The sequence below is a fragment of the Scyliorhinus canicula genome, chromosome 18, assembly GCF_902713615.1.
Source record: "Scyliorhinus canicula chromosome 18, sScyCan1.1, whole genome shotgun sequence".
Lineage (NCBI taxonomy): Eukaryota > Metazoa > Chordata > Chondrichthyes > Carcharhiniformes > Scyliorhinidae > Scyliorhinus > Scyliorhinus canicula.
The window spans coordinates 129,760,318-129,787,591 of record NC_052163.1 but is presented as its reverse complement, the minus strand read 5'-3'; the positions used below and the strand labels follow the sequence as shown (position 1 = coordinate 129,787,591).

General features: G+C 43.4%; 1 protein-coding gene across 2 annotated transcripts in view; it reads right to left on the bottom strand.

The window, feature by feature from the left end:
* Window positions 1-27,274, bottom strand: part of LOC119953753 (protein strawberry notch homolog 2-like) — a 217,847-nt gene that overhangs the window by 126,073 nt on the left and 64,500 nt on the right. For both annotated transcript variants that reach the window (XM_038778337.1, XM_038778338.1), the window contains exon 3: window positions 6,431-6,519. In XM_038778337.1, coding sequence (XP_038634265.1) covers window positions 6,431-6,519 — 89 coding nt within the window. The remainder of the gene's footprint in view (window positions 1-6,430; window positions 6,520-27,274) is intronic.

The window sequence follows — 27,274 nt, the reverse complement described above, 5'->3', positions numbered from 1 at the left end:
GAGTTTTATCTGTGGACATTAGCCAAGATACCTACCGCTGAAACTGTCAGACTGCGCTCCATAACCTTTCAATAAGCAAACAAGCAGCCAGAACATCTTCATGGCTCTGAAGTACATAGGACCATAGGAATTAGGAGCAGAAGTCGGCAATTCAGACCCTCGAGCCTGCTCCGCCATTCAATCAGATCATGGCTGATCTCTACCTGGTCTCAAATCCACCTCCACATCTGTTGCCCATGTCTCGTTAACCTGTTTTTTAAAATCAAATATATATCTATCTCCTTCTTGAAACCATTTAATGACTCCGACTCCAGCACACTATCTGGCAGCGAGTCTCACAAATTCACCACCCTCAATGTGAAGTAGTTCCTCCTCATCTCAGTTCTAAATCTGCCCCTCAACATTTTTCTGTGACATCCTCGTTCTGGATTGCCTCACAAGGGGCAACATGTTTACTTTATCAATCCCATTTAGTATTTTATATACCTCAATTAGATCCCCTCTCATCCTTCTAAACTTCAGCGAGTATAAGACCAAACTGTTTAATCTCTCCTCATACGTCAACCCTTTCATCCCCGGAATCAATGTGGTGAACCTCTGCACTGCCTCCAATGCCACCACATCCTTCCTCAAATAAGGAGACCAAAACTGGACACAATACACCAGATGTGGTCTCACAAATACCCTATACAATTGCAATGACACTTCTCTACCTTTATATTCCAATCCTTTTGCAATAAATGCTATCATTCCATTTCCCTTTTTAAGTCTTAACTGCGAGAGGACATTCCTCTTGCAAAGCAGCAGTCTTTGCTAGAATGCCCAGGAGCCAGTTTTTTAGGATCAGTACGGAGTTACTGGGATAATTTATTTGCATTCATATCTTTAAAATTACTTTGGGATTGGGAAAGGGAGCATTATCCATATCTTTGCACCCAGTCAATGAAGCGTGGTCACTGTTGTAAAGTATTTAAGGATATTTTGAGCTCATGAAGGCACATTGTAAATGGAAGTCTTTATTCCCATTACATGTCACGGAGCTAAAAGAAAATCTAAAATGACACAAAAGTCCCACTCTGATTCCCTGCCTAGTTAGCTGTAATTTTACTTGTCTTGAGAGAAACTTCTGGAAATGATCTCCAAGCTACCAGCAAAGAGATCTGAGCTCCCTTTGAACTGCTTTGAATGTCACATCTATCTCGATTTTTATACCTGCCCTGTCCACAGCGAAAGCCAGGCCGGGATTTTATTTTGTACCATTAGGTACACGGGCCTGGTTTAGCACAGGGGCTAAACAGCTGGCTTGTAATACAGAGCAAGGCCAGCAGCGCGGGTTCAATTCCCGTACCGGCCTCCCCGAACAGGCACCGGAATGTGGCGACTAGGGGATTTTCACAGTAACTTCATTGAAGCCTACTTGTGACAATAGGTGATTATTATTATTATTAAATTTGATCCGAGGCAATTCCTACCATAATCCCAGATTCTAAGAAACCATGAACACAATCATGCAGGTAACTCGCAAGTTGCAACATGTGATATTTACAATGGCAGTTTTTCCAAAAGGAAAGCAATATAGATTGATTTTAGATACAGTGCTACTTAGCATTCTAATTTAGGATATTGTTTTCCTTCTTCAAAACCCTTCAAATTTAGCAGGTTTGATATTTTAACTCGAGAGAGTCAGGAACAATTCTACTGCAACATTATTAAAAGCTGACCTCATGCAACTACCTCAAATCCCATTCAAAGTACCAGCACAAAGGCACTGAAATCAGATTCTGATCGACAGGCAAGTCTCAGCAACTCTTAGCCGGCTCACTGGAAAGAGCATTTCAACTTTGTATTGTAAAAGAAATGTAAGTTGGTGTGGCACTGTTAACCGTAATATAAACAAAAATTTGCAATGAAAAGCACTTCTTCATATTTTCACGATACCCCAAATCATTTTGCAGACAATGCACTATTTAGTTTTAAGACCATAAGACATAGGAGCACAATTAGGCCACTCGGCCCATCAAGTCTGCTCCGTCATTCAATCATGGCTTATCTTTTTCTCATCCCCATTCTCCTGCCTTCTGCCAGCAGCGCGGGTTCAATTCCTGTACCAGCATCCCCGAACAGGCACCGTAATGTGGCGACTAGGGGCTTTTCACAGTAACTTAATTTGAAGCCTACTTGTGACAAACAATTTTCATTTAATTTCATTTCATTCATTTCCCCCCCAAACCCCTGATCCCCTTATTGATCAAGAACCTATCTATCTCTGTCTTAAAGACACTCAGGGACTTGGCTCCTGCGCCAATGAGTTTCACCTGTTCCCCACCCTCTGGCTGAAGAAATTCCTCCTCATCTCTATTTTTAAAAAATCATCCCTTCAGTCTGAGGCTGTGCCCTCGGGTTCTAGTTTCACCTACCAGTGGAAACATCCTCTCCACATTCACTCTATCTAGGCCTCTCAGTATTCTGAAAGTAATATATTTTATTCCAAACATTATAAGATACTGACCTACAAAGGACTAGAACATGCGAGTGATTTGTCAACCGCCTGAACAACGCTCATACCTGACCTCCATCCCAGGAAAGAACCCAGTCATGTGCGTCTTAGTTAAGTGCACTGTACTTTAAACTGTATCAGGCTCAACCTAGCGCATGAGGAGGTAAAGTTCACCATATGCAGAATCTCATTCCACACCCCTCCCTCTAACCCTAGGCCCAGCTCTTCTTCCCACTTCCCCCTCAACTCTTTAGCGATGGTTTCCCCTTTCCAGCAAACACCCATATGTATCGGAGATCTTCCCTCATCCCATCTCACCCCGTGATAGCATCCTATCTAATAGGGTGGGTCTCGGCAATTGGGAAATGAAGACAGCTTTTTACGAATAAAGCTCCTGACTTGCAAATACCTAAATGCACTCGCCCTCAGGAGTTTACATTTTTCCTCCATCTCCTCTGGACCCGCAAACCTACTTTCAAACAAACAAATCCCAGAACCTCTCAACCCCTTTTCTCCTCCAGATCTTGTACATTGCGTCCAACCCTGACGTGCAGACTTATGATTATCACAGATTGGTGACAGTAAAGACATGTCCCCCTGTCTAAAATGTCACCTAAACTGGTTCCAAATTCTTAAAGATGCCACTACCACCGGGCTGGTTGAGAGTCTGGCTGGGGAGAATGGAAGAGGGGCCGTAACCAACACCCTTAGACACGACCCTGCACAGAAGGCCCTCTTCATCTGACCCCACCCCCCACCCAGCTCCTCAAACCAGCTTCGTACTTTCCCGATGTTCACCCCCCAGTATTGGAACATCAGGTTTGGCAGCACCAACCCACCTGATTGTCGCCCTCTCTCTGCAGGAAAGTACTTCTAATCCTGAGAGTCTTTCCCACCCAGACAAAGGCAGAAATTAATCTATCAACCCTTGTGATAAAAGATTTAAGGATGAAGTCGGAAGACTCTGGAACACAAATAGAAACCTCGGCAAAACGTTCATTTTGACCGTATGTACCCACCAAGGCTAGCAGGAGGACATTCCACCTCCTCAGGTCCGCTTCACCTCCTCCATCAGACCAGCCAAATTCAGCTTATGTAACAGTGTCCAATCGTGCACCACCTGAACCCCTAAATACCTCAACTTTGTTTTGGCCAATTAAAAGGCAGCCCACCCCCCAATTTGTCCTCTTCCCCAGGGAATTTACTGGGAAGATTTCGCTCTTACTCATATTCAATCTGCACCCGGAGATGAACAATGTACTATTTTTGATGTATAGTCACTGGTGATATGTGCGGAAAAATTATAGCCACAAACAACGGATCCGATCATCAAATAATTATTATGGGGGAATTTGTAACCCTTCTTCTCAGTGTACACTGTGTGAGGTGTCAGTTGTTACAATCCCAGCTGACATTACTACCGGGCAAATCAGATCCCAGGGTGGAACCTGGTTTGATAGATTCTAACATTTATTACTTTGTTTAGATATGTGGACGGTGGCTATTGAACAATCACAGGAGTCAGCTGATAAGCTTTAAAAAAATTATTTTACATTTTTAAAAAATAAATTTAGAGTACCCAATTCTTTTTTTTCCAATTAAGGGCCAATTTAGCATGGCCAATCCACCTACCCTGCACATCTTTGGGTTGTGGAGGTGAGACCCACACAGACACGGGGAGAATGTGCAAACTCCACACGGACAGTGACCCATAGCCGGGATCGAACCCGGGTCCTTGGTGCCTTGACGTAGATCTTTTAACAAAAGAATAAAACCTTTGGGTCTCCGTGGACCTCTGGCTTATTGAAAGCCTCCTTGGCTTGTCTGCTTTTTGCTGCTCTGTATTTTTTTTATCTTGAAGCCTCTCTCATCTTCACTGAACAGGACCTGTTTTCAATCACTGCCCTTGTTCCTTGCCTTCACTGTCTTCCTGTGCTCTCTTCTGTCCCATTCCCTAGTTTCTGGGACTTTTCTGTTCTTTAGTTTAGGGCCTGCTCTCCGCACCCTTTTTTCATTCCTATTCCAGCAGTTTCTGTGAAAAGCTCCTTGCTTCTGTGTTACTTGAAAGTTTGCAAATAACACAAAGCTCAGAAATGTAGTAAACGATGAGGGGGGGGAGAACAGCTTTTTCCAGAGAACATAGATAAAGTTGCGAATGGGTGTGCAAATTGCAAATGAAATTTTATGCAAATATGTGTTTGGTCAGAAGAACAATGAGAGGCAATATATAGTAAATAGTACAATTTTAAAAGATAATGGGCTGGATTCCCCATCCCTCCGCACCACATTTCTAGTTCAGCATGCCGGCGGGATGCTCCGTTTCGGCAGCTGGTCAATGGGGTTTCTCATTGTGGGGCAGCCCCACGTCATTGGGAAACTCCTGGGCTGCTGGCAAAACGGAGCATCCCGACGGCAGAGAATCCAGCCCAATATGTCCATAATGGAATATCTTTTCCTCAGAAGCTCTCAATATGGGGAGCGATAAAAGTATCCCAGTAGTTTCAAATCTATTTGGCAGTCAAAAACAAGCTAAATTTTGTCTTTGCACAACACAAAAATTCCCTCCTAAAAGTCCCCCTCAATATTAATTTATCTTCATGAAGTTCATTTTTCCTGTGAAGCACCTTAAGCCATCCTACCTATGTTGAAGGCACAGAATAAATCAAGATATGTTGAATGATATGAGGAGTTGACATGAGTACCATAGATGATGTTTTGCACTTGAGAGAACCCTGCCACCCAGTGAATGCTGTCTGTCCTGTCCAAACGATGATGGTGTTCCCCCCAACAAAAAAGTTATTGTCATCTCGCTGATGCATTTAAGCAGTGCAACATGCATAATATGACAGGTGTCTCCAGTTCAGTTTGGAAGAATGGAGTAATATGAAAGCTTCATTCTTTGGTAATCCTGAATTCTTGGAAAGAATGGTTCTTGACCTGGATGTTGTGTGCAGCTCACTGTGAAACAGATACCATAATTCTGTGACATCCTATCTTACAAGAATTTGGCAGTGAATCTGGCATGCCCAGTGGAAGGTAGAAGAACAGTGGGGTACTGTACAGTCACAGGGATCATTGCACCTGCACTTTTGGCATCTAATAAAATTCCTCCTTTTGCAAAACATTTGAAATAGTAACTTGTGCATAATGTGTCATTCAAAGCCAGCAGGAGATAAGACTAATAAATAAAACTAATGGTGGAGAAAAAAACGAAAGTTAAAAATTAGCAATCTTTCTAGCAAATACCAAACTAAGGCATGAAACGAAGTTCAGCAAAGATTACATGATGACAACTAATCCTTGCTCTAAGAGACTTGCTTCAACAAGTGAGCTTCCTACAACAACCGTGTGCCTAGTTTGTATAGGTAAGGCACATGCTATGCAGAACCCATCTCAAACCTGGTCATTTGCTACCCCACAATTTAATATTGTACTGAAATAATTTAGTCAAGTCTAACCATACAGAGAAATAACGCAGCATTATTTTGACCCTTTTCACCAGTCAGGAAACTGGGTTGCCCAACAACTGGAGGCATGATGTTGGGCACCCAATTTTGTGTCCAGTGCTCGCTACATACAAGGCTCCAACAAGTCTTGGAGAATCTGCCTTATGGGCTAAGGTCAAGCCTGTAAAAACATCAATTTTCAACATAAAATTAGAATTTTACAAAAATGGCAATATTGCAGCCAAATTCATATTTCTATTGCTACAATAAAGTCTAAATAATGCAAATTTCTTTGAAAATGCAACTTGCAGAATGGTTTACTTCTTCCATTTCATGGACAAACAGCACATCAGCATCAATTCATCTCAATAGAAAATACATTGGAACACTTGAAATTAGTTTACACTCTCCTTTACAAACTCAAAAACAATTCAAGCACATAAATAAATGTAATGCTTTACTGGTGAACAAATGATTGAATAATTACCGAGTGTCAGTTAGAGGTACTGAGGCAGGAAATGTTGAATAAGGATATGAAAAATGGTTCCATATATCGCTAGAATGCAGCATCTGATTCTGAAAGAAAAACACAGAATGGAAACAATTACCAGAAAAGCATTTACGATAAGTTTTACAAATATTCAAATTAATATTGGACCGAGCCCAAACTGACAAGGGTGTGGAAAGAGATATCACAATATATTGTGAAATAACTTGTGAAAAAGAACATGATGGGAGATTGTGGAGGTGGGTGGGTTTGGGAACAGTGTGATGTAGCTCTGGAGTGATCGGTGGTTACGGTTCAATCTGATCTGTTTTGATTTGTAAAAATGGGGCCTCACGGTAGCATGGTGGTTAGCATCAATGCTTCACAGCTCCAGGGTCTCAGGTTCGATTCCCGGCTGGGTCACTGTCTGTGTGGAGTCTGCACGTCCTCCCCGTGTGTGCGTGGGTTTCCTCCGGGTGCTCCGGTTTCCTCCCACAGTCCAAAGATGTGCGGGTTAGGTGGATTGGCCATGCTAAATTGCCCGTAGTGCAAGGTTAATGGGGGGATTGTTGGGTTACGGGTATGTGGGTTTAAGTAGGGTGATCATTGCTCGGCACAACATCGAGGGCTGAAGGGCCTGTTCTGTGCTGTACTGTTCTATATTCTATATTCTATCATGTGTCTTCATGGTTTAACTTATATTCTGGCTGCGATGTCATCGTGTAAAACGTGTTTTTATTTTGCAGACATTCAAAGCGCTAGAGAAATGATATCTGCAAAGTTTGTACTAATGGCAGTCCAGAGAAATGTTATTGTTTTGGGAAATAGAGCTAAATTAGTTTAGAAGCATTCAATAAACTCTGAAAGGTTGTACCTGCTCCGCTCAAAAGAAAATTATAAATGAGGGATAGTTAACTTCAAGGTCAGCTTGAGCACAGCGAAAGCGGGCTGTGTCATCATGGGAGATGGGTGGCACTTCAGAAGGTTCTCCAGTTTAAAATGATCTGGATGTTTTCCGAAAGACTTTATAGTTGTAGCTTGGAAAGTGCTGTGTGCCGTTTGTAGTTCACTGAGTGAAGATAGCCAAGTTAGCTAGACCTGCACTGTAGGCACGGTTAAAAACTAACTTCATCATTCACCGTGTGGATTAATCTCAGTTTCAATCTTGTGAGGTGACAGAAGCTTGAAGATTGCCTAGTTCGAAAAAAGTGGGAGAATCTACAGTGGGCCTTATTGAAAAAGCAAGTAATTAGTTGAATTGGTTTGGAAGTAGTGAAAAGCAACCAGAACAAGGCTCATAACAAAACTAAATCATCAAATAACTAATACTGAAGTTTTGATATCGCCTCATGTCAAACGTGTTCCTTGTACCAGTACACCCAAGTCTCTCTGAACATTAACATTTAAAAGTTTCACATCTTTTAAATATTCTGCTCTTCTAGTCTTCCTATCAAAGCGAATAACTTCACATTTCCCCAAATTATACTCCATCTGCCACTGTTGCCCACTCACCTAACCTATCGAAATTTCTTTGCAGGCTCAATCTGTCCTCCTCACAGCTTACATTCCCCTAACTTTTTATCGTCAGCATATGTAGATGCATTATTCTCGGTTTCTTTGCCTAAGTCATTGGCATATATTGTAAATAAATTGTTGAGGTCTCTGCACCGATCCTTGCGGCTCCCCACTAGTTACAGCCTGCAAATTAAAAATGCCTTGTTTATCCCTATTCTGTGCCTCCTGCCTATGAACCGACCTTCCCTCCATGCTAATATTTTACCCTCAACTCATGAGTCCTCAACTTGCATATTAACCTTTTTGATGATTGGTTACTGTTGTTCAACTTAGATTTATCCTCAATGCAGTACATTCCAGTCAATAGTTAACACAAAATGTATAGTACAAAATAAATTGTAACATTGAATTCCTTATTAATTGATTTATATTCTCAATTGTTTCTCAATTATGTCTACCTGTATCCACTTGACAGCAATTAACATTGAGGAACGCAGTAATCGTGTAAAAGTGTTTCTCTATTTCTAAATTTTTTGAAAAAACTGATAGCCTTTCATCAATTTCAGAATAATGTATCTGTTATCTCTTGAATACAGGTGCCTGAGATCCTAAGTGTAATATTTTGAATTTGCAATCCTGGCAACAATAGCTTATATTTATATTGTAGCACCAGTGAAATAAAATGCCTCAAGCATTTCACAGGAATGACGTGGAACAGAATTGACCCTCAGCCACCTAACGTTACTCGGTCGGGTTTTTCGTTCATGGGATGTGGGCATCGCAGGCTGTGCCAGCATTTATTGCCCATCGCTAATTACCCTTGAGGGGGCAATTAAGAGTCAACCACATTGCTGTGGGTCGGGAGTCACATGTAGGCCAGACCGGGTAAGGATGACAGATTTCCTTACCTAAAGGACACGATGGAACCAGATGGGTTTTTACGACAATCGACAATGGTTTCATGGTCATCATTAGACTTTTAATTCCAGATATTTTATTGAGTTTAAATTCCATCACCTGCCGTGGTGGGATTCGAACCCGGCTCCCCAGATCATTGTCCTGGGTCTCTGGATTACTAGGCCAGCGACAATACCACTGTGCCACCTCCTCCCAAAAAGTTGACCAAAAGCTTAGTCAAAGCAATGGATTTAAGGAGGGTCTTGATGAAGGATAAAGAGACAGAGGTTTAGGGAACTAATTCCAGAACTTGGGGGTCGAGACAGCTGGAGATGGAGGAGATTACAGAGATAGGGAGGGGCAAGTCCACGAGGGGATTTGAACACAAGGATAAGAATTCTAAATTGAAGACATCACCGACGAAGCCAATGCATGTCAGGAGCACAGGTGTGATGGATGAACCAGACTTGATGCGACTTTGAATATAGGCTTGATTAAGAAATTACACAACAGGTAACCTAGCATATAATGGGAAAGATGTTCAAGAGCATCTTAAGTTGTCATGACATGACAAAAGGAATCCTCAACTTGCCATGCTTCAATGATCATTTGAATTTTTAAAAGAAAATCATTAAATTAGTGGAAAAGAACCAACATAAATCACGGGCGAAATTCTCCGACCCCCGCAGGGTCGGAGAATTGCCCGGGACCGGCGAGAATCCCGCCCCCGCCGGAATTCTCTGCCACCCGGGAATTGGCAGGGGTGGGAATCACACCCCGCCAATCAGCGTGCCCTCCGCGCCGATCGGTGAGCCCCCTGCAGCGATTCTCCGGCCCACGATTGGCCGAAGTCCCGCCGCTGAGAGGCCTCTCCTGCCGCCGTAGTTTCAACCACCTCTGGTGGCGGCGGGATCGGCAGCGCGAGCGGGCCCCCGGGCCCTCGGGGTCCTGGGGGGGGGGGGGGGGGGGGGGGGGGCGCGGGGCGATCGGACCCTGGGGGGGTGCCCCAACGGTGGCCTGGCCCGCGATCGGGGCCCACCAATCGGACGGCGGGCCAGTGCCGGGAGGCACTCTTTTTCTTCCGCCGCCGCCACGGCCTCCACCATGGTAGAGGCGGAAGAGAATCCACCAGTGTGCATGCGCCGGTGGTGACGTCAGCGGCAGCTGACGCACCGGCGGATGCGCGAACAGGCGAAGGCCTTTCGGCCAGCCCCAGCGCCGGGCGTCAAAGGCCTTTGGCGCCGGTTTTGATGCCAGTCGGCGTGGTGCCAACCACTCCGGCGCGGGCCTAGCCCCTCAATGTGAGGGTTTGGCCCCTAAAGGTGCGGAGAATTCTGCACCTTTGGGGAGGCCCGACGCTGGGTAGGGGAGAATCCCGCCCCACATCTCTGATTAAAATGTTTTTGCTGAAAGATTTGAATTTAAGTTAGTGGATAAGATTGCACTGCACAGAAGTTCATTATATGACAAAAGCCAAGTAAAGCCAGAGATTGAAATGCAGTACTGGAACAATCTTAAGCCTGGTTAGAAATGGCATTAGACTAATGGCACAACTGTAATAGTCATAATATTTACCATAGTCATAGTATTTACAGTGCAGAAGGAGGTGATTCGGCCCATCGAGTCTGCACTAGCTCTTGGAAAGAGCACCCTACCCAAGCCCACAACTCCACCCTAGCCCCATAACCCAGTGACCCCAGCCAACACTAAGCACAATTTTGGGCATTAAGGACAATTTCTCATGGCCAATCCACCTAACTTGCACATCTTTGGACTGTGGGAGGAAGCTGGAGAGCCCGGAGGAAACCCATGCAGACATGGGGAGAACGTGCAGACTCCGCACAGTGACCCAAGCCGGGAATTGAAATCGGGACCCTGGAGCTGTGAAGCAATTGTGCTAACCACTATGTTACCGTGCCACCTAAAGGTTCGTTTTGGGATGTCACTTCCATATGGCTATAACTCTGTACTTTTCTCCACCGTCATTTATACTGCCAATGTAATGCCAAAGTAGGTAGCATGGAGGTTAGCACAATTGCTTCACAGCTCCAGGGTCCCAGGTTCGATTCCCAGCTTGGGTTACTGTCTGTGTGGAGTCTACACGTTCTCCCTGTGTGTGCGTGGGTTTCCTCCGGGTGCTCCGGTTTCCTCCCACAGTCCAAAGATGTGCAGGTTAGGTGGATTGGCCATGCTAAATTGCCCTGAGTGTCCAATATTGCCTTTAGTGTTGGGTGGGGTGACGGGGTTGTGGGGATGGGGTGGGGGTGTGGGATTGGGTAGGGTGCTCTTTCAAAGAGGAGGTGCAGACTCGATGGGCCGAATGGCCTTCTTCTGCACTGTAAATTCTATGATCTATAAAAACCACTCCAGGATAAAGGTGGAACCCTCTCAAAAGCAGACCAGCAAAAAAATTATTTTTACAGGATTCATACCATCATAGAATGATACAGCACAGAAAGAGGCAAGTCAGCCCATAATGTCTGTGCTGGTTCTTTGGTACTTTGACCTGATTTGTCCTCTGCCCATAGTTCTGTAAATGATTTCTCCTCAAGTATTTATTCAGATTTTTTGGGAAATTACTGTAGAATCTGCTTCCACTACACTTTCAGACATTGCATTCCAGATTGCAACAATATGCTCTCTAAAACAAGTCTCCACATGTCACCTTTGATTTCTTTGCCAATCATCTCAACTCTGTGCCCTCTGGCGACTGACATTGTTGCCACTGGAACCAATTTGTCCTTATTTACTCTATCCAAACCATTCATGATTTTGAACATGTCTGTGAAATCTCATCTTAACCTTCTCTGAGAAAAAGAGAGCAACCCGACCTCCACTTCACTGAAGTCCCTCATTCCTGGTGTCATTTGAGCAAAACTCACCTGCATTCTCCTGAGGCCTTGACATTCTTCCTAAAGTGTGGCGCTCAGAACGGAACCCAATTCCAGCTGAGGCCTAGCCAGTATTTTATAAATGTTTAACATAGCTTCTTTGCTTCAGTATATTATACCTCTATTAATAAAGCCAAGGATCTCAGGTGCTTTCTTAACAATTTTCTGAACTTATCCTAAACCACCCATGGGATTGAAGTTTGTTAAAAAGTGTATTATGTGGCACTTTGTCAATTGCCTTTTGAAAGTCCATCCAACTGCTCTCCCCTCATTAAATCCCTCTGTTATTTCAAAGAACATGGTCAAGATAATCAAATATGATTCGACTTTAACAAATTCATGCCTGAAATTTATTCAATAGCCCATACTTTCTACATGCTTTTTAATTTTGTCCCGGATATCAAGTCCCACTTTAACTCTGTAAAAGCTGGGTTCTCTCTAAAGGTTTCCTCCCTCCTTGTATGTTAGGCTGACTGGCCTGTAGTTGCTGGGTTTATCTACCTGTTCAAAAAAGGCGATAACATTTGCAATCCTCCAGTCTCCAGCATCACATCAGATAAGAAACAGGATTCAAAGATTGTAGCCAGAGCCTCTGCAATATCCAACCTTTACCTCCCTTTGTAACCTGGGGGATACCTCGTCATCTGGGTGACCTTGCTACTTTGAGGACAGCCAACCATTTAAATCCCTTTTTTTTAATCCAATCTTGTACTAGCCCCTCCTTTACTTTGGCATCTACGTCTCTAGTTAAAACAGATGCAAAATGCTCCTCATGCACCTCAGCCACGCCCTTGGCCCCCACAAGAATACAGTATCGCCTTTCAGTTCCTAATTTACTCCACCCTTCCTTTGATGACCATTTTACTATTTATATGTTGATAAGAGACTTCTGGGTTCCCTTTCATGCTCGTCACTAAACTATTCTCATACTCATTCTGTCGCCCTGTTCTGCGATTTTAAAGATCTCCATATTTCCTGTGTTCAGCTTGGAATTTTATTGTATTATGAAACTTACATTTGTCACAAGCCTCATTTTTCCCCAAGCTGTCGAGCTTTAGTCATTCAGGAAGTTCTAGCTTTCAATGTCTATCTTTTCGTCCTCATGAGAATGAGGCTATTGATGACATATTTATAGTCCGGCTGTTTGGTTAGCGTGGAACCACTATTTGCTGACAGTGGTGCTAATGAGATCAGAGATTATTTGAGTCACATTTGTTCTTCGGGGTACCAAGTATGTCATAACATAGTACCAAAAATTAGAAAATGCACACTGCTTCCTGCCCTATTGTTGACTTATTCTGTAGAAATTGTTGTAACCTTGATGAGACCCACGGAGCCGGGCCGATTAGGCTCCCCGTGAGGCTCGTAGAATACGGGCTTCCCCGCAGCCCCCTCAGCAGAGGGACAGCAAACTGGAATATAAAAGCCCCGGCCCGGGTGTGGCAAGTCCCTTCTGGGACCAGTGCATATAGAGTCGTAGTTCTTCTGCAAATAAATCTTTCATTCCTTACAATTCTTGTTTGGCCGCTTCTGTGAACTCAACACAAATGATCAGATTCTTCCAAGAAATATATATATATTTAAAATTTAATGCACCCAATTATTCTTTCCCAATTAAGAGGCAATTTAGCGTGGCCAATCCATCTACCCTGCACATCTTTGGGTTGTGGGGGTGAGACCCATGCAGACACGGGGAGAATGTACAAACTCCACACGGACAGTGACCCGGAGCTGGGATCGAACCCGGTGTTAACCACTGCGCCACCGTGCCGCGCCTTTCTTTAAGATATATAACCTTGGAATGACACAGCAATTAGCTTGTTTTATTATATACTTCACAAAAGCAGTGTAATAAGTACTGAAAGACAATGAGCTTGTCACACACATTTTTGTTTTCAAACTATAAAGCCAAGAACAGAGTGTGCATTTTGAAAAATAGAGACCGCTAAAATAATATTGTTATAAGCACTCCAATCTGGTAGAGGTACCTGAAAAAATATTAATAGATTATTTGGTGTGTGAAAAGCACATCCAAATTCTTAAAAATTATTTCATAGATCCTTAAACTGCAGAAGGAGGCCCTGCAGCCCATCGAATCTGCACCAACCCTCCGAAAGAGCACGCTACCTAGGCCCATGTCCCCACCCTATCCCCATAACCCAGTAACCCCACCTAAACTTTTGGACACTAAGGGACAATTTAGCATGGCCAATACACCTAACCTGTACATCTTTGAACTTGGGAGGAAACCGGAGCACCTGGAGGAAACACACCCAGACATGGGGAGAACGTGCTAACTCCACACAGTCACCAAGGTAGGAATTGAACCCAGGTTCCTGGAGCTGTGACATAGCAGTGCTAACCACTGTGCCACCATGCTGCCTATTGTTCTATTACATAGAATTCCATTTATCAGTAGTTTGCAGGTTCAACTGGATACTATAACCTGATGAACAGTAAGATACTTATTAATCAGAAAATATATTAAAGCACCATTGTACTGAATAGATTTACTCTGACATCTCTAACTATGGAGATTAGTTATCACGGAGAAAGCTTGCTATAAAACAGCATTTTTAACAGCAACAAGATTTCTCAAAACATTTCACAGCTTATGAAGCTCCAAAGTTTAGTTGCTTTTAATATAAACTAACGGAGCAGCCCTTTGATGCACAGAAAGATTCCACAAATAGCAATGTGTAAATAATCAGGGTTTACTTTTGTGATGTTGGCTGTGGGATGAACGTTGATCAAAAGAAGTGAATCTCCAATGGCTCCTCTTTGAATAGTACCATGGGAATCTTTTAGGATCACCGAAGAATCAGGTTAATGCCTCATCTAAATGACTGCAACTCTGATGACTCAGCAATCTTTTGGTCAAGCACTGGTGCATCTACCTGGATTTTGTGCTCATGGCCATGGCTTGAACCGACAGCCTTCTGGTTCAGAGAGCATACTGCTCCCGATCAAGGCTTACACGAATCATTCCAGACCGGCAGCCAACTTTCCTCACACACTTGAGCTTTGTATTTCTACATAAGAAATGCTAGGTAAATACAAAGTGTTATCTTGTGAGCATGTGGAAAGCGAGGAAGAATGATTATAGATCATAGAATTTACAGTGCAGAAGGAGTCCATTGGGCCCATCAAGTCTGCACCGGCCCTCGGAAAGAGCACCCCACTTTAGCCCACGCCTCCACCCTATCCCCGAAACGCAGTAACCCCACCTAAACTTTTTGGACACTAAGGGCAATTTAGCATGGCCAATCTACCTAACCCGCACATCTTTGGACTGTGGGGGGAAAACCAGAGCACCCGGAGGAAACCCACGCAGACACGGGGAGAACGTGCAGACTCCGCACAGACAGGTGACCTAAGCCGGGAATCGAACCTGGGACCCTGGAGCTGTGAAGCAACAGTGCTAACCACTGTGCTACCGTGCTGCCAACAAACTGATGGTGGTCAGTACCAGTAGCAAGAAAATCCAGCTATATTCTCATTATGTATTTAAGTTAAGGAACAATGGCTATATACTATTTAGCAACAGGAAAATTCTATTGCAGAGTCAATCCATGACTTGCTATTCATTAAAATTAAACAATTGAATATCACAAACTGACAGTGTGTAACTTTGTGATATACACATTTCAGTACTATGCCCAGGAGCGGGATTTTTTTTACTTTTTCTCACAAATACATCTTCATTTTTGTGGCAAATTCTAAACACAATTGTTCTGTAGAATAATGGCAAGTAGGCAGTGATTCAAAATTATTCATCTTGGGCATTATATAACCGCAGGGAAGGGAACATGTATTCCACCATTTGTTTTTGTTTGTGGGGGTGGCGGGGGCAGTGCAACTTCCAAAAATGTTAAGAAAGCAACAAACCGCGAATACACCAACGCCAGTCGCTATGAAAATATAATAGTCCTTTCGTGTTGTAAAGATGTTCAGTGGCAAAAACTGGCAACCATAATGCTGGCAAAATTCACACAAGAAAATATAAACCTCAGAATCAAAATTCATAGGAAAGCACACTCTATAAAAAAATGAAACAACGGCAGGAGTGTGTTCATACTCCTGCTCATTGCTTTGTGGAGTGATGCATCATTGTAGATGCCATGCCATAAAGCTCACGTAATTATTCATTGCACAATGGTGCCATAAACACAATGGGGTACAATGTTTGTGTCCTTCCCCCATCCCCGCCAGAACGTCAATGATAATCCTGAGAAATGGCACCACCAATTCCGCGTTGCCATCGATCTTCCACCAAATAAAATGGGAAAAACAATGTGGAAATTCCAGTTAACAGATTTTGCAAACTCACGGGAGAATGTTCACAAGAAAACAGTACCAACCCAAATCAAATGATTTTTTTCAAGTGTTAAAAAGATACAAGATTGGTTATGAGTTCCGAGAATAGCTTTCACAACACTGTCATAATCCCTTCTTAGTCAGCGGCCCAGGTGCATAGTGGTTAGCACTGTTGCCTCGCGGCGCCGAGGACCCGGGTTCTATCCTGGCCCCGAGTTTGCACATTCTCCTCATGTCTGCGTGGGTTTCACCCCCACAACCCAAAGATGTGCTGGGTAGGTGGATTGGCCACGCTAAATTGGCCCTTAATTGGACTCTAAATTTAAAAAATTAATAATAATCCATTCTTAGTTCTAATTCATATGCAAAACAACATGATTTATCTTTACATTTACCACCCATGAATGCTGAATGTCTACACCCAAAACACTAATCCACGTGGGATATATAGCACAGAAACAGTCCATGCCCCCTGACCAGTCCATGCCCCCTGACCAGTCCATGCCCCCTGACCAGTCCATGCCCCCTGACCAGTCCATGACAGCGTTTCTGCTCCACTAGTCTCCTCTCATCCTTCTTCATCTAAATCTACCTTTGTAACTCTCTATTCTCTTCTCCCTCACATTCTTGTCTAGCCTCCCCTTAAATGCATCTATACAATTTGCTTCAAACATTCTGTGGTAGCAGGTTCCACATTCTCAACACTTTGGGAGAAGTTTCTCCTGAATATCCTATTTGATTTCCTCATGACTATCTAATATTAATTCTCTCCACTTCCGCTTTATCAAAACCTTTCATAATTTTATTCGGTTACCACCCACGCACACACACAGCTGCCTTCTTTCAGATACTGACACACCTGCTTTCTGTTGGTAAAATCGTATGCTTGCATTTCATGTGTGTATTTTTGCTTTTTATTTCCATCTTGCACCAGGCCTGGGGCATGGGTGGCTCCTGCACAGCAGCCATTCACCACAACATTGAGTTAATCATCTTCAATAAAACCAGTGAGGTCTTGTAGCGCAGTGGCACCTCGGGGCCAAAGGCTCCACGTTGAAGTCCCACTTCAGGACTTGATGGCCAATCAGGAGGACTTAAAAACAGCATTGTCGTCACCCACGCCAAAGGAAAAATCATGTCAATCTTTACCTCCTTAATGTTAAATTGCATGAGTGCTGCTGACAGTGAATAAAAATATCCATACAAGTGTCTCATTGCCTAAAGTGCCCATACGTAAATGGGTTCCCATAACTAAAGAGGGAATTCTATGAAACACTATGGTTCCAGTACCAAGAAATACCAAAACAATAGCCATGCCAAAGATCCGGGCGGCACGGTGGCGCAGTGGTTAGCACTGCTGTCTCATGTTGCTGAGGACCCGGGTTCGATCCCGGCTCCGGATCACTGTCCGTGTGGAGTTTGCACATTCTCCCCGTGTCTGCGAGGGTCTCACCCCCACAACCCAAAGATGTGCAGGGTAGGTGGATTAGCCACGTTAAATTGCCCCTTAATAGGTTATGGGGGAGGGGGCAGCGCCTTTTTAACATTACTGAATTTCATGTGAAAAAAATCTGAATTCAGCTCTTGCATTTCACAAATATTATATTGTGCAGTACTGTACTTTTAATCACTTCCCATGCCATGAAAATTACCCTACAAACTATTGAATAAGATCAACTGAGAATTGTGGAATGAGGCAACTTTGAACCTTGCAGCAAATATGGAAACTGTGTTTACACATTAATGTTCTATCTTGATCCAAATGCCCAGAGGAAAAGTCCCCCAAAGTTGAAATAAATCGCACAAAATTTCCAAGAACAAATTTTTTAAAGTTGGCGATGGGTAAATTTAAATTGCTCATTTCATTTCTCTGGCCACTGAGTTTTTGTCAAGCCTTTCGGACTGAACCCTCCAGTATAGAGAGATCAATTTCTGGCTTTACCTGGATAACTCTTATAAGCGACTTGACTACATATCGGTTATGACAACCCGTCAGTACTCCTCCGACATGAACCTACGAACCCTTCCACCACTACCACATAGAAGAACGAGGGCAGCAGGTACATGAGAACACCACTACTTTCAAATTCCCCTCCAATGCTTATGTAGTTACATTGTATATATTGTGTAGCCCTATTATGTATTCTCATGTACTTTCTTGAATTCTGTTCAATTCCCTTTCTTCCAATGTACTGAATGATCTGTTGAGCTGCTTGCAGAAAAATACTTTTCACTGTACCTCGGTACACGTGACAATAAACAAATCCAATCCAAGTCATACACCATCCTGATTTTGAACAATATCGCCATTCCGTCGATGTTGGTGAATTCCTGAGCATCTACTAAGTGCGTACCTACATAATAGGGATTGTAGTGGTTCAAGGAAGCAGCTCACCATTACCTTTAGGGCAACGAGGGATAGACAACAGATGCCGGCCATTCCAACAAAGCTCGCACTCCCAGAAAGAACTTTTAAAAAGGGCAAATCAGCCGTGAGTTAACTTTCACATCCCCGGATTAGCTTGGTGCATCTTTAACAACAACATTGTTCGATTTTCTGCATACTTGTCCTATTTTAATAGAAATGGTGCATCTGTCATTATCTCACGCAGATGCATGTGCCAAGGGTGAATTTAAAGCTTAACTTCAATTTCAACTTACTCCCAAAATCTACCACCCTTGCCTTTAACTGGAGGTAACATCCTATTCTATGTACTTATCGTCATCATTGTAAAGTCAACCATATATTTTTGGTCTTCAGTCTGCCCTAGTTATGACCACATGAATGTGCGTGTTCCTATTCTCAGACAGTCCTTTGTTTACACTGCAGCTCTAACATTGCATGCAGTTTTATTATGAGGGTCTTCAAAAATGTTCTACCTCATCAAACTGCCTCAATTCGCAATAGCAGGTAATAGTGCATTAAGTGTACTAGATGCTGCTTTTTACAATTCATGTATATTTTGTAAGCTTGTAGGGTTAAGCTAAAACCAAAAAGGCTGGTTGTGCTTGAGTAGAGAAGACTAAGATGGGACTTGGTAGAGGTGTTCAAAATCCTGACGGGTTTAGCTAGAGTAAATAAAGAGGAATTGTTTTCAGTAGCTGAAGGATTGATGGCCACGTTGCACAGATTTACGGCCACTGCCAAAAGAATCAATCCACATGAGGAAAAAAAAATGTTTTCACAACTAGTGGGAAGGACTTGGAATATATTGCATAATAGAGTGATGGATACACATTCAATGGTAGCCTTCAAAAGGGATTGCGTAAGGTGAATAATTTTAGGGGTATGAAGAAATAACAGGAGAATGAGACTAACTCAAGTGCTCTGTGAAAAATCTGGCACAGACTCGACGGACCAAGGAGCCCCCTTTCTGCAGTGTACTCTTACGGTTTGATGCAGCATGAACTGACAAGTAAAGGAAAACGGGCTGGCACAGATTTTTTGTGGATAATTGCTGCCAAGAATTGTTACCCCATTTGCATATATAACTGGTGAATTCCAAAAATAATTCTTTGAGAGATTTTGACAAATAAATGCAAGATTTATTAACTACAAATCAGAAGGTAGATTAAGTTCTGTTTAACTAAGCGCACAACTTGATTCGGTGGAAATATTTGGCAGCATTTCAGCTTGTGTCTGGCTTTAAAAGTAAAACGTGTTAACTGTTCACAAAAATGCCAAGTGCGAGGATGGGAAAGGGGCATTCGCTGATTCTATCAATCGCTCAGAGCAATAGCCAGATAAAGAGCCACGTTTCTTCTATCCTTCTCGAATCAAACTGCCTTAATTTCAATTGGAATAAACCACAAATGCAGCCTTGTCAGCAGAAGGCAAAGCCACATCAGCGAAACTTTGAGAAAGAGAGGGAAGAATGTGGTACAGTGAATATGCTGAGGGACGGAGTGCCACAGAGTAAGGGGTAAAGTGGTCGATGGAGAGGCTGCTAGAGAAGAGAGCAAGTAGGTCAGAGTTGGAAAATTGGACGATGCAGCAGGGCCAGAAATTTGGAGGACATTACAAAAGGAAGGAGGGTCAGAGGCTTTGTAAGATTTAACGGTGAAAACTGGAGTTTTAAAAGTTGGCTCACTGGAACACAGAAAGCCAAGAGTGTTTGGCAAGGGTGGGGTGATGCATGTGCAGGCAAGTATACTTTGAGTCACCGAGTAAAGAAATGAAAATAGGAGACAAACTTGATTTTATACAATGTCACTCGCTTAAATTTTCTCAGCACTGGTTTGAAAGTCATTATGCACTTGACAGATATATGGTAGTAGGTCATCTGCAAGTGATGTATTAGCGAATGGAGGCAGACGCTTCCAGAGCAATAAGTGAAGAAATCTTCCCCTTCCTGCTCCTTCAAGTATTCAAAATACAATGGAATCAGGTCTCCAACACAACATGGTGGTGCAGTGGTTAGCATTGCTGCCTCACGGCGCCGAGGCCCCAGGTTCGATCCCGGCTCTGGGTCACTGTCCATGTGGAGTTTGCCCATTCTCCCCGTGTCTGTTTGGGTTTCACCCCTACAACCTAAAAGATGTGCAGGGTAGGTGGATTGGCCACGCTAAATTGCCCCTTAATTGGAAAAACATTAATTGGGTACTCTAAATTTATATTAAAAGAATGAATCAGGTCTCTAACACAACATGGAAGCAGGTCTCCCACATCACTGCCTGGTCATGAAATGTGTGCAGCATAGATAGTTTTAAACAAGAAGAAGAGGTAAAAGCAAAATAAACGATTAAAATATGTTAAAAGTAATGCTCAGATGAGAATTCTTTGCTTTTTTTTGGATCTTTTATGTTCAATGATCCTTTAACACCAGAAGAAACTATAGTGGCAGCCTAAGGGGCAGCATGGTAGCACAGTGGTTAGCACAATTGCTTCACAGCACCAGGATCCCAGGTTCGATTCCTGGCTTGGGTCACTGTCTGTGCGGAGTCTCCACGTTCTCCCAGTGTCTGCGTGGGTTTCCTCCGGGTGCTCCGGTTTCCCCCCACGGTCCAAAGATGTGCAGGTTAGGTGGATTGGCCATAATCAATTGCCCTTAGTATCCAAAAAGATTAGGTGGGGTTACTGGGTTACGGGGCTTGGGGCTTAAGGAGGCACTCTTTATAAAGGGCCCGTGCAGACTCGATGGGCTGAATGGCCTCCTTCTGCACTGTAAATTCTATTCTATGAGAACCATTATATATGATGAATGTGTTAGAAAAGTGTAGCTTGGGTGGCACAGTGGCTAGCACTGCTGTCTCATGGCACTGTGGACCCGGGTTCGATCCCAGCCTGGGTCACTGTCCGTGTGGAGTTTACACTTTCTCCCCGGGTCTATCCCACACAACACTAAGAAATGCTGGTAGGGCAGCACGGTGGCCTAGTGGTTAGCACAATCGCCTCACGACGCTGAGGTCCCAGGTTCGATCCCGGCTCTGGGTCACTATCCGTGTGGAGTTTGCACATTCTCCCCGTGTCTGCGTGGGTTTCGCCCCCACAACCCAAAAATGTGCAGAGTAGGTGGATTGGCCATGTTAAATTGCCCCTTAATTGGAAAAAATAATTGGGTAATCTAAATTTAAAAAAAAAAGAAAGAAATGCTGGTTAGGTGGATTGGCCACGATAAATTGCCCCTTAATTGGAAAAAAATTAATTGGATACTTTTTAAAAAATAAATTTAGAGTACCCAATTATTTTTTCCAATTAAGGGGCAATTTAGCGTGGCCAATCCACCTACTCTGCACATTTTTGGGTTGTGGGGGCGAAACCCACGCAGACACGGGGAGAATGTGCAAACTCCTGACGGACAGTGACCCAGGGCCGGGATTCGAACCCGGGTCCTCAGTGCCGTAGGCAGCAATGAATCAATTGGATACTTAAAAAAAAAAAAATTTCTAAAAGGAAAAAAGTTTAGCTTGAATGTGGATTTTGCCATAAGCACAAATATACGAAATATACTTAAAATCCGATTCTGAACATAATCTACCCTGTGAGTACACCTACCCTAGTTGGGTTATGGGTATACGGGTTACGTGGGTTTAAGTAGGGTGATCATTGTTCGGCACAACATCGAGGGCCGAAGGGCCTGTTCTGTGCTGTACTGTTCTATGTTCTATGTTCTAATGGAGTCAAATGGTGGGATGTAAATTAAGTGTCTGCACAAACTGACCAAATTCACGTCGGATAGGTTAGGTTACAGTCAGGGCTGCAGTGACAACATTGAAAGGGAATGAGATGCAATGAATTGCATTGCTGTATAAATATGCTGCGGCAAGGATTTTTGCATCTTATGGTTTTCACCTTTCTTGAATCCCGTGGCAATATATAAATACAGCATTAGGGGATACAGCTTTAATATTCAGAAACTATTACTTTGGTGAAATTTATCTGAGACGCTCATCTTCATGCGGGCATGCGAAAAATAATGCATTAAGTGATCTATCTGAAAGTAGCTGCAAGAACTCTACTTAAATAGTTAGAGCCAAACAATCTGTGCCAGTACCGCCAGAAAGGAAAAGAGGATAGACAGCAGCAATCTGTATCTACATAGATCTGTAAAGTAGTTGGTGTGAAGGCACAAAGGCAATTCCGTATGGTTAAAAAGACAGCTAACCATTGTCAGAGGGTCAAGCAATTGTTAGGCCTTTACTCTTGGTGTAAATGTAGAGACATGTAACTAGATAAGTTGAAGGAATATCGACAAAGTATCAGATGTGAAAAGAAATACCCAGATGAGAAAAGATAATTATTCATGTGCACTCATATAGGAAGTCACAGATCCGAAACAATGTCAGTTACAGATGCCAGGGTGGTGTTTTATCGACGGAAGGTTTGCGAGCCTGGGGGAGTTGGAGGAGAAATTTGGGCTCCCTCCGGGAAACATGTTTAGATATCTGCAGGTAAAGGCGTTTGCTAGACGGCAGGTGGAGGGATTCCCTGCGCTCCCTGCGAGGGGGGTGAGTGACAGGGTGCTTTCGGGGGTCTGGGTCGGGGAGGGGAAGATATCCGATATCTACAAGCTCATGCAGGAGGTGGAAGAGGCGTCAGTAGAGGAGCTGAAAACGAAGTGGGAGGGGGAACTGGGGGAACAGATCGAAGACGGGACATGGGCTGATGCCCGGGAGAGGGTAAATTCTTCCTCCTCGTGTGCGCGGCTTAGCCTCATTCAATTCAAGGTGCTGCACCGGGCCCACATGACTGGGACGAGGATGAGTAGGTTCTTTGGGGGTGAAGATAGGTGTGTCAGGTGCTCGGGGAGTCCAGCGAACCATGCCCATATGTTCTGGGCATGCCCGGCACTGGAGGAGTTCTGGAAGGGGGTGTCAAGGGTGGTGGGATCCAGGGTCAAGCCAGGATGGGGACTCGCAATCTTTGGGGTTGGGGTAGAGCCGGGAGTGCAGGAGGCGAAAGAGGCCGGTGTGCTGGCCTTTGCGTCCCTAGTAGCCCGGCGAAGGATTTTGCTACAGTGGAAGGACGCGAGGCCCCCAAGCGTGGAGACCTGGATCAATGACATGGCGGGCTTCATTAAGCTAGAGAAGGTCAAATTCGCCCTGAGAGGATCGGTGCAAGGGTTCTTTAAGCGGTGGCAACCTTTCCTTGACTTTCTGGCTCAACGATAGGGTACTGGGACAGTAGCAGCAGCAACCCCGGGGGGGGGGGGGGGGGGGGGGGGGGGGGGTAGGAGGAAGAGACGATGGCTATGTTTGTTTATTTTATTTAAATTTGATTTATTTAATTTTAATTTATGGTTAAGTTTTCTTGTTGGGGAGGGGTGGGGGGAGTGTGATACATGTGATGTTACGGTTTGGGGGGATTTGTGGGTGTTATGGGGCAGTTAGTTGCATATTATTACTTGTTGTTATATTTTTATATTTTCTGTAAAGAATGCCAATAAAAATTATTTTAAAAAACAGATGCCAGGGTGGGTGTCTAAATATGCCTAACCCAAACTAATCCAGTGATCCGCGATGATTGCAAGATTAAACCCAGAGAGGCTAAGAATTGGGAGACATTTCCAAATTATTATTTGGGATTTTATTTTTCAAAATTTGTTCTTGGGCCAGCATTTGTTACCCACCTTTGATTGCCCTTGGTAGGCCTTACTAGGTCACTTCAGTGGGGTGGGGGGGGGCAACCGCATCGCTGTGTGGGTCTGGAGTCACATGTAGGCCAGACAAGGTGAGGACGGCAGATTTTCCATCAGTGAACCAGATAGGCTTCAACGTCAATCGACAATGGTTTCATGGCCATCATTAGCTTTGAATTACAGGTTTTTATTGAATTCACATTCCATCATCTGCCATGGTGGGATTCGAACCCAGGACCCCAGAGCATGACCCCGAGTCTCTGGATTACTAGTCTAGTGACAATACCACAAGGTCACCGCTTACCCCTAGTCTGCTGGGAGGAAACGTGCAAATAAAAATAGACAAGAAACTACTGAAGGTCACTGAATCACACTGTGGTGCCGACTGGCATTACCTGTCTAGTTTCAGCTCCTTTGAAACAACATTACATAACAGCAACCGGAGTCTTCCAAAAATCCTGATTCCTGGAAATGTTGTTGATATGATGTGTTATATTACAATGTGCCAGAATAATCTTCATCAGTAGCACTTCTAGTTTTCTCCTAAACAAATTAGATTAAGTTCCTTCTTCAAACTTTTACACATATTTTGGTTGGTCTTGCTTTGCCCACTGAAATGATACACTATGCAGTCATCAAGCTATTCTTGGCTGAAATTGTGTTTCCCCTTTGTGAAAGTTTCCTCATCAGAGCCTAAAACAATTGGGATTTGGGGGGGCTGTTGGTGGGGAAGGTCAAAACCATTTTCTTATTTATAGATAGCAGCAGACAATTGCCTGCTGCTGCTGCTGCTCAGTTGCATTACAGGGAGCTAGATGATCATTCATTGCAGCATCACCAAGTATATTAAAAATAGTGCATTTAAAATTTCCATAGCCCTGAATGTTCAATGCAAGTTCCTTCCTTAAGTTTTCATATTTAATCCTGGAATTTTGGAATGACATACTGCAGGAGTTATGTCCCGAATATGTGCATACCCTGGACCAATAAGCACTTGAATAAACAAAATGAAATGAAAATGAATGAAAATCGCTTATTGTCACGAGTAGACTTCAATGAAGTTACTGTGAAAAGCCCCTAGTCGCCACATTCCGGCGCCTGTCCGGGGAGGCTGGTACGGGAATCGAACCGTGCTGCTGGCCTGCTTGGTCTGCTTTAAAAGCCAGCGATTTAGCCTTGTGAGCTAAACCAGCCCCTAAATGGCAACAGCACCCCAATTTATTCAACTCCTCTGCTCAAAAAGAACAAACCTCACTCAGTATGCACCGTATAAACCTCACTCAGTATGCACCATATAAACCTCACTCAGTATGCACCGTATAAACCTCACTCAGTATGCACCATATAAACCTCACTCAGTATGCACCATGTAAACCTCACTCAGTATGCACCGTATAAACCTCACTCAGTATGCACCATATAAACCTCACTCAGTATGCACCGTATAAACCTCACTCAGTATGCACCATATAAACCTCACTCAGTATGCACCATATAAACCTCACTCAGTATGCACCATATAAACCTCACTCGGTATGCACCATATAAACCTCACTCGGTATGCACCATATAAACCTCACTCAGTATACACCATATAAACCTCACTCTGTATGCACCATATAAACCTCACTCTGTATGCACCATATAAACCTCACTCTGTATGCACCATATAAACCTCACTCTGTATGCACCATATAAACCTCACTCAGTATGCACCATATAAACCTCACTCAGTATGCACCATATAAACCTCACTCAGTATGCACCATATAAACCTCACTCAGTACGCACCATATAAACCACACTCGGTATGCACCATATAAACCTCACTCGGTATGCACCATAAACCTCACTCGGTATGCACCGTATAAACCTCACTCAGGTATATATAAACCTCAGTATGCATCGTATAAACCTCACTCAGTATGCACCGTATAAACCTCACTCAGTATGCACCGTATAAACCTCACTCAGTATGCATCATATAAACCTCACTCAGTATGCACCGTATAACCTCACTCAGTATGCACTGTAAAACCTCACTCAGTGCATGCACATAAACCTCACTCAGTATGCACATATAAACCTCACTCAGTATGCACCGTATAAACCTCACTCAGTATGCACCGATATAAACCTCATCCAGTATGCATCATATAACCTCACTCAGTATGCATCATATAAACCTCACTCAGTATGCATCATATAAACCTCACTCAGTATGCATCATATAAACCTCACTCAGTATGCACCGTATAAACCTCACTCAGTATGCACCATATAAACCTCACTCAGTATGCACCGTATAAACCTCACTCAGTATGCACCATGTAAACCTCGCTCAGTATGCACCATATAAACCTCACTCAGTATGCACCATATAAACCTCACTCAGTATGCATCATATAAACCTCACTCAGTATACACCATATAAACCTCACTCAGTATGCACCATATAAACCTCACTCAGTATGCATCATATAAACCTCACTCAGTATGCACCGTATAAACCTCACTCAGTATACACCATATAAACCTCACTCAGTATGCACCGTATAAACCTCACTCAGTATACACCATATAAACCTCACTCAGTATGCATCATATAAACCTCACTCAGTATGCACCGTATAAACCTCACTCAGTATACACCATATAAACCTCACTCAGTATGCACCATATAAACCTCACTCAGTATGCACCATATAAACCTCACTCAGTATGCATCATATAAACCTCACTCAGTATGCACCGTATAAACCTCACTCAGTATACACCATATAAACCTCACTCAGTATGCACCGTATAAACCTCACTCAGTATACACCATATAAACCTCACTCAGTATGCACCGTATAAACCTCACTCAGTATACACCACATAAACCTCACTCAGTATGCACCATATAAACCTCAGTATGCACAATATAAACCTCACTCAGTATGCATCATATAAACCTTACTCAGTATGCACCGTATAAACCTCACTCAGTATGCACTGTATAAACCTCACTCAGTATGCACCATATAAACCTCACTCAGTATGCACCATATAAACCTTACTCAGTATGCACCGTATAAACCTCACTCAGTATGCACCATGTAAACCTCGCTCAGTATGCACCATATAAACCTCACTCAGTATGC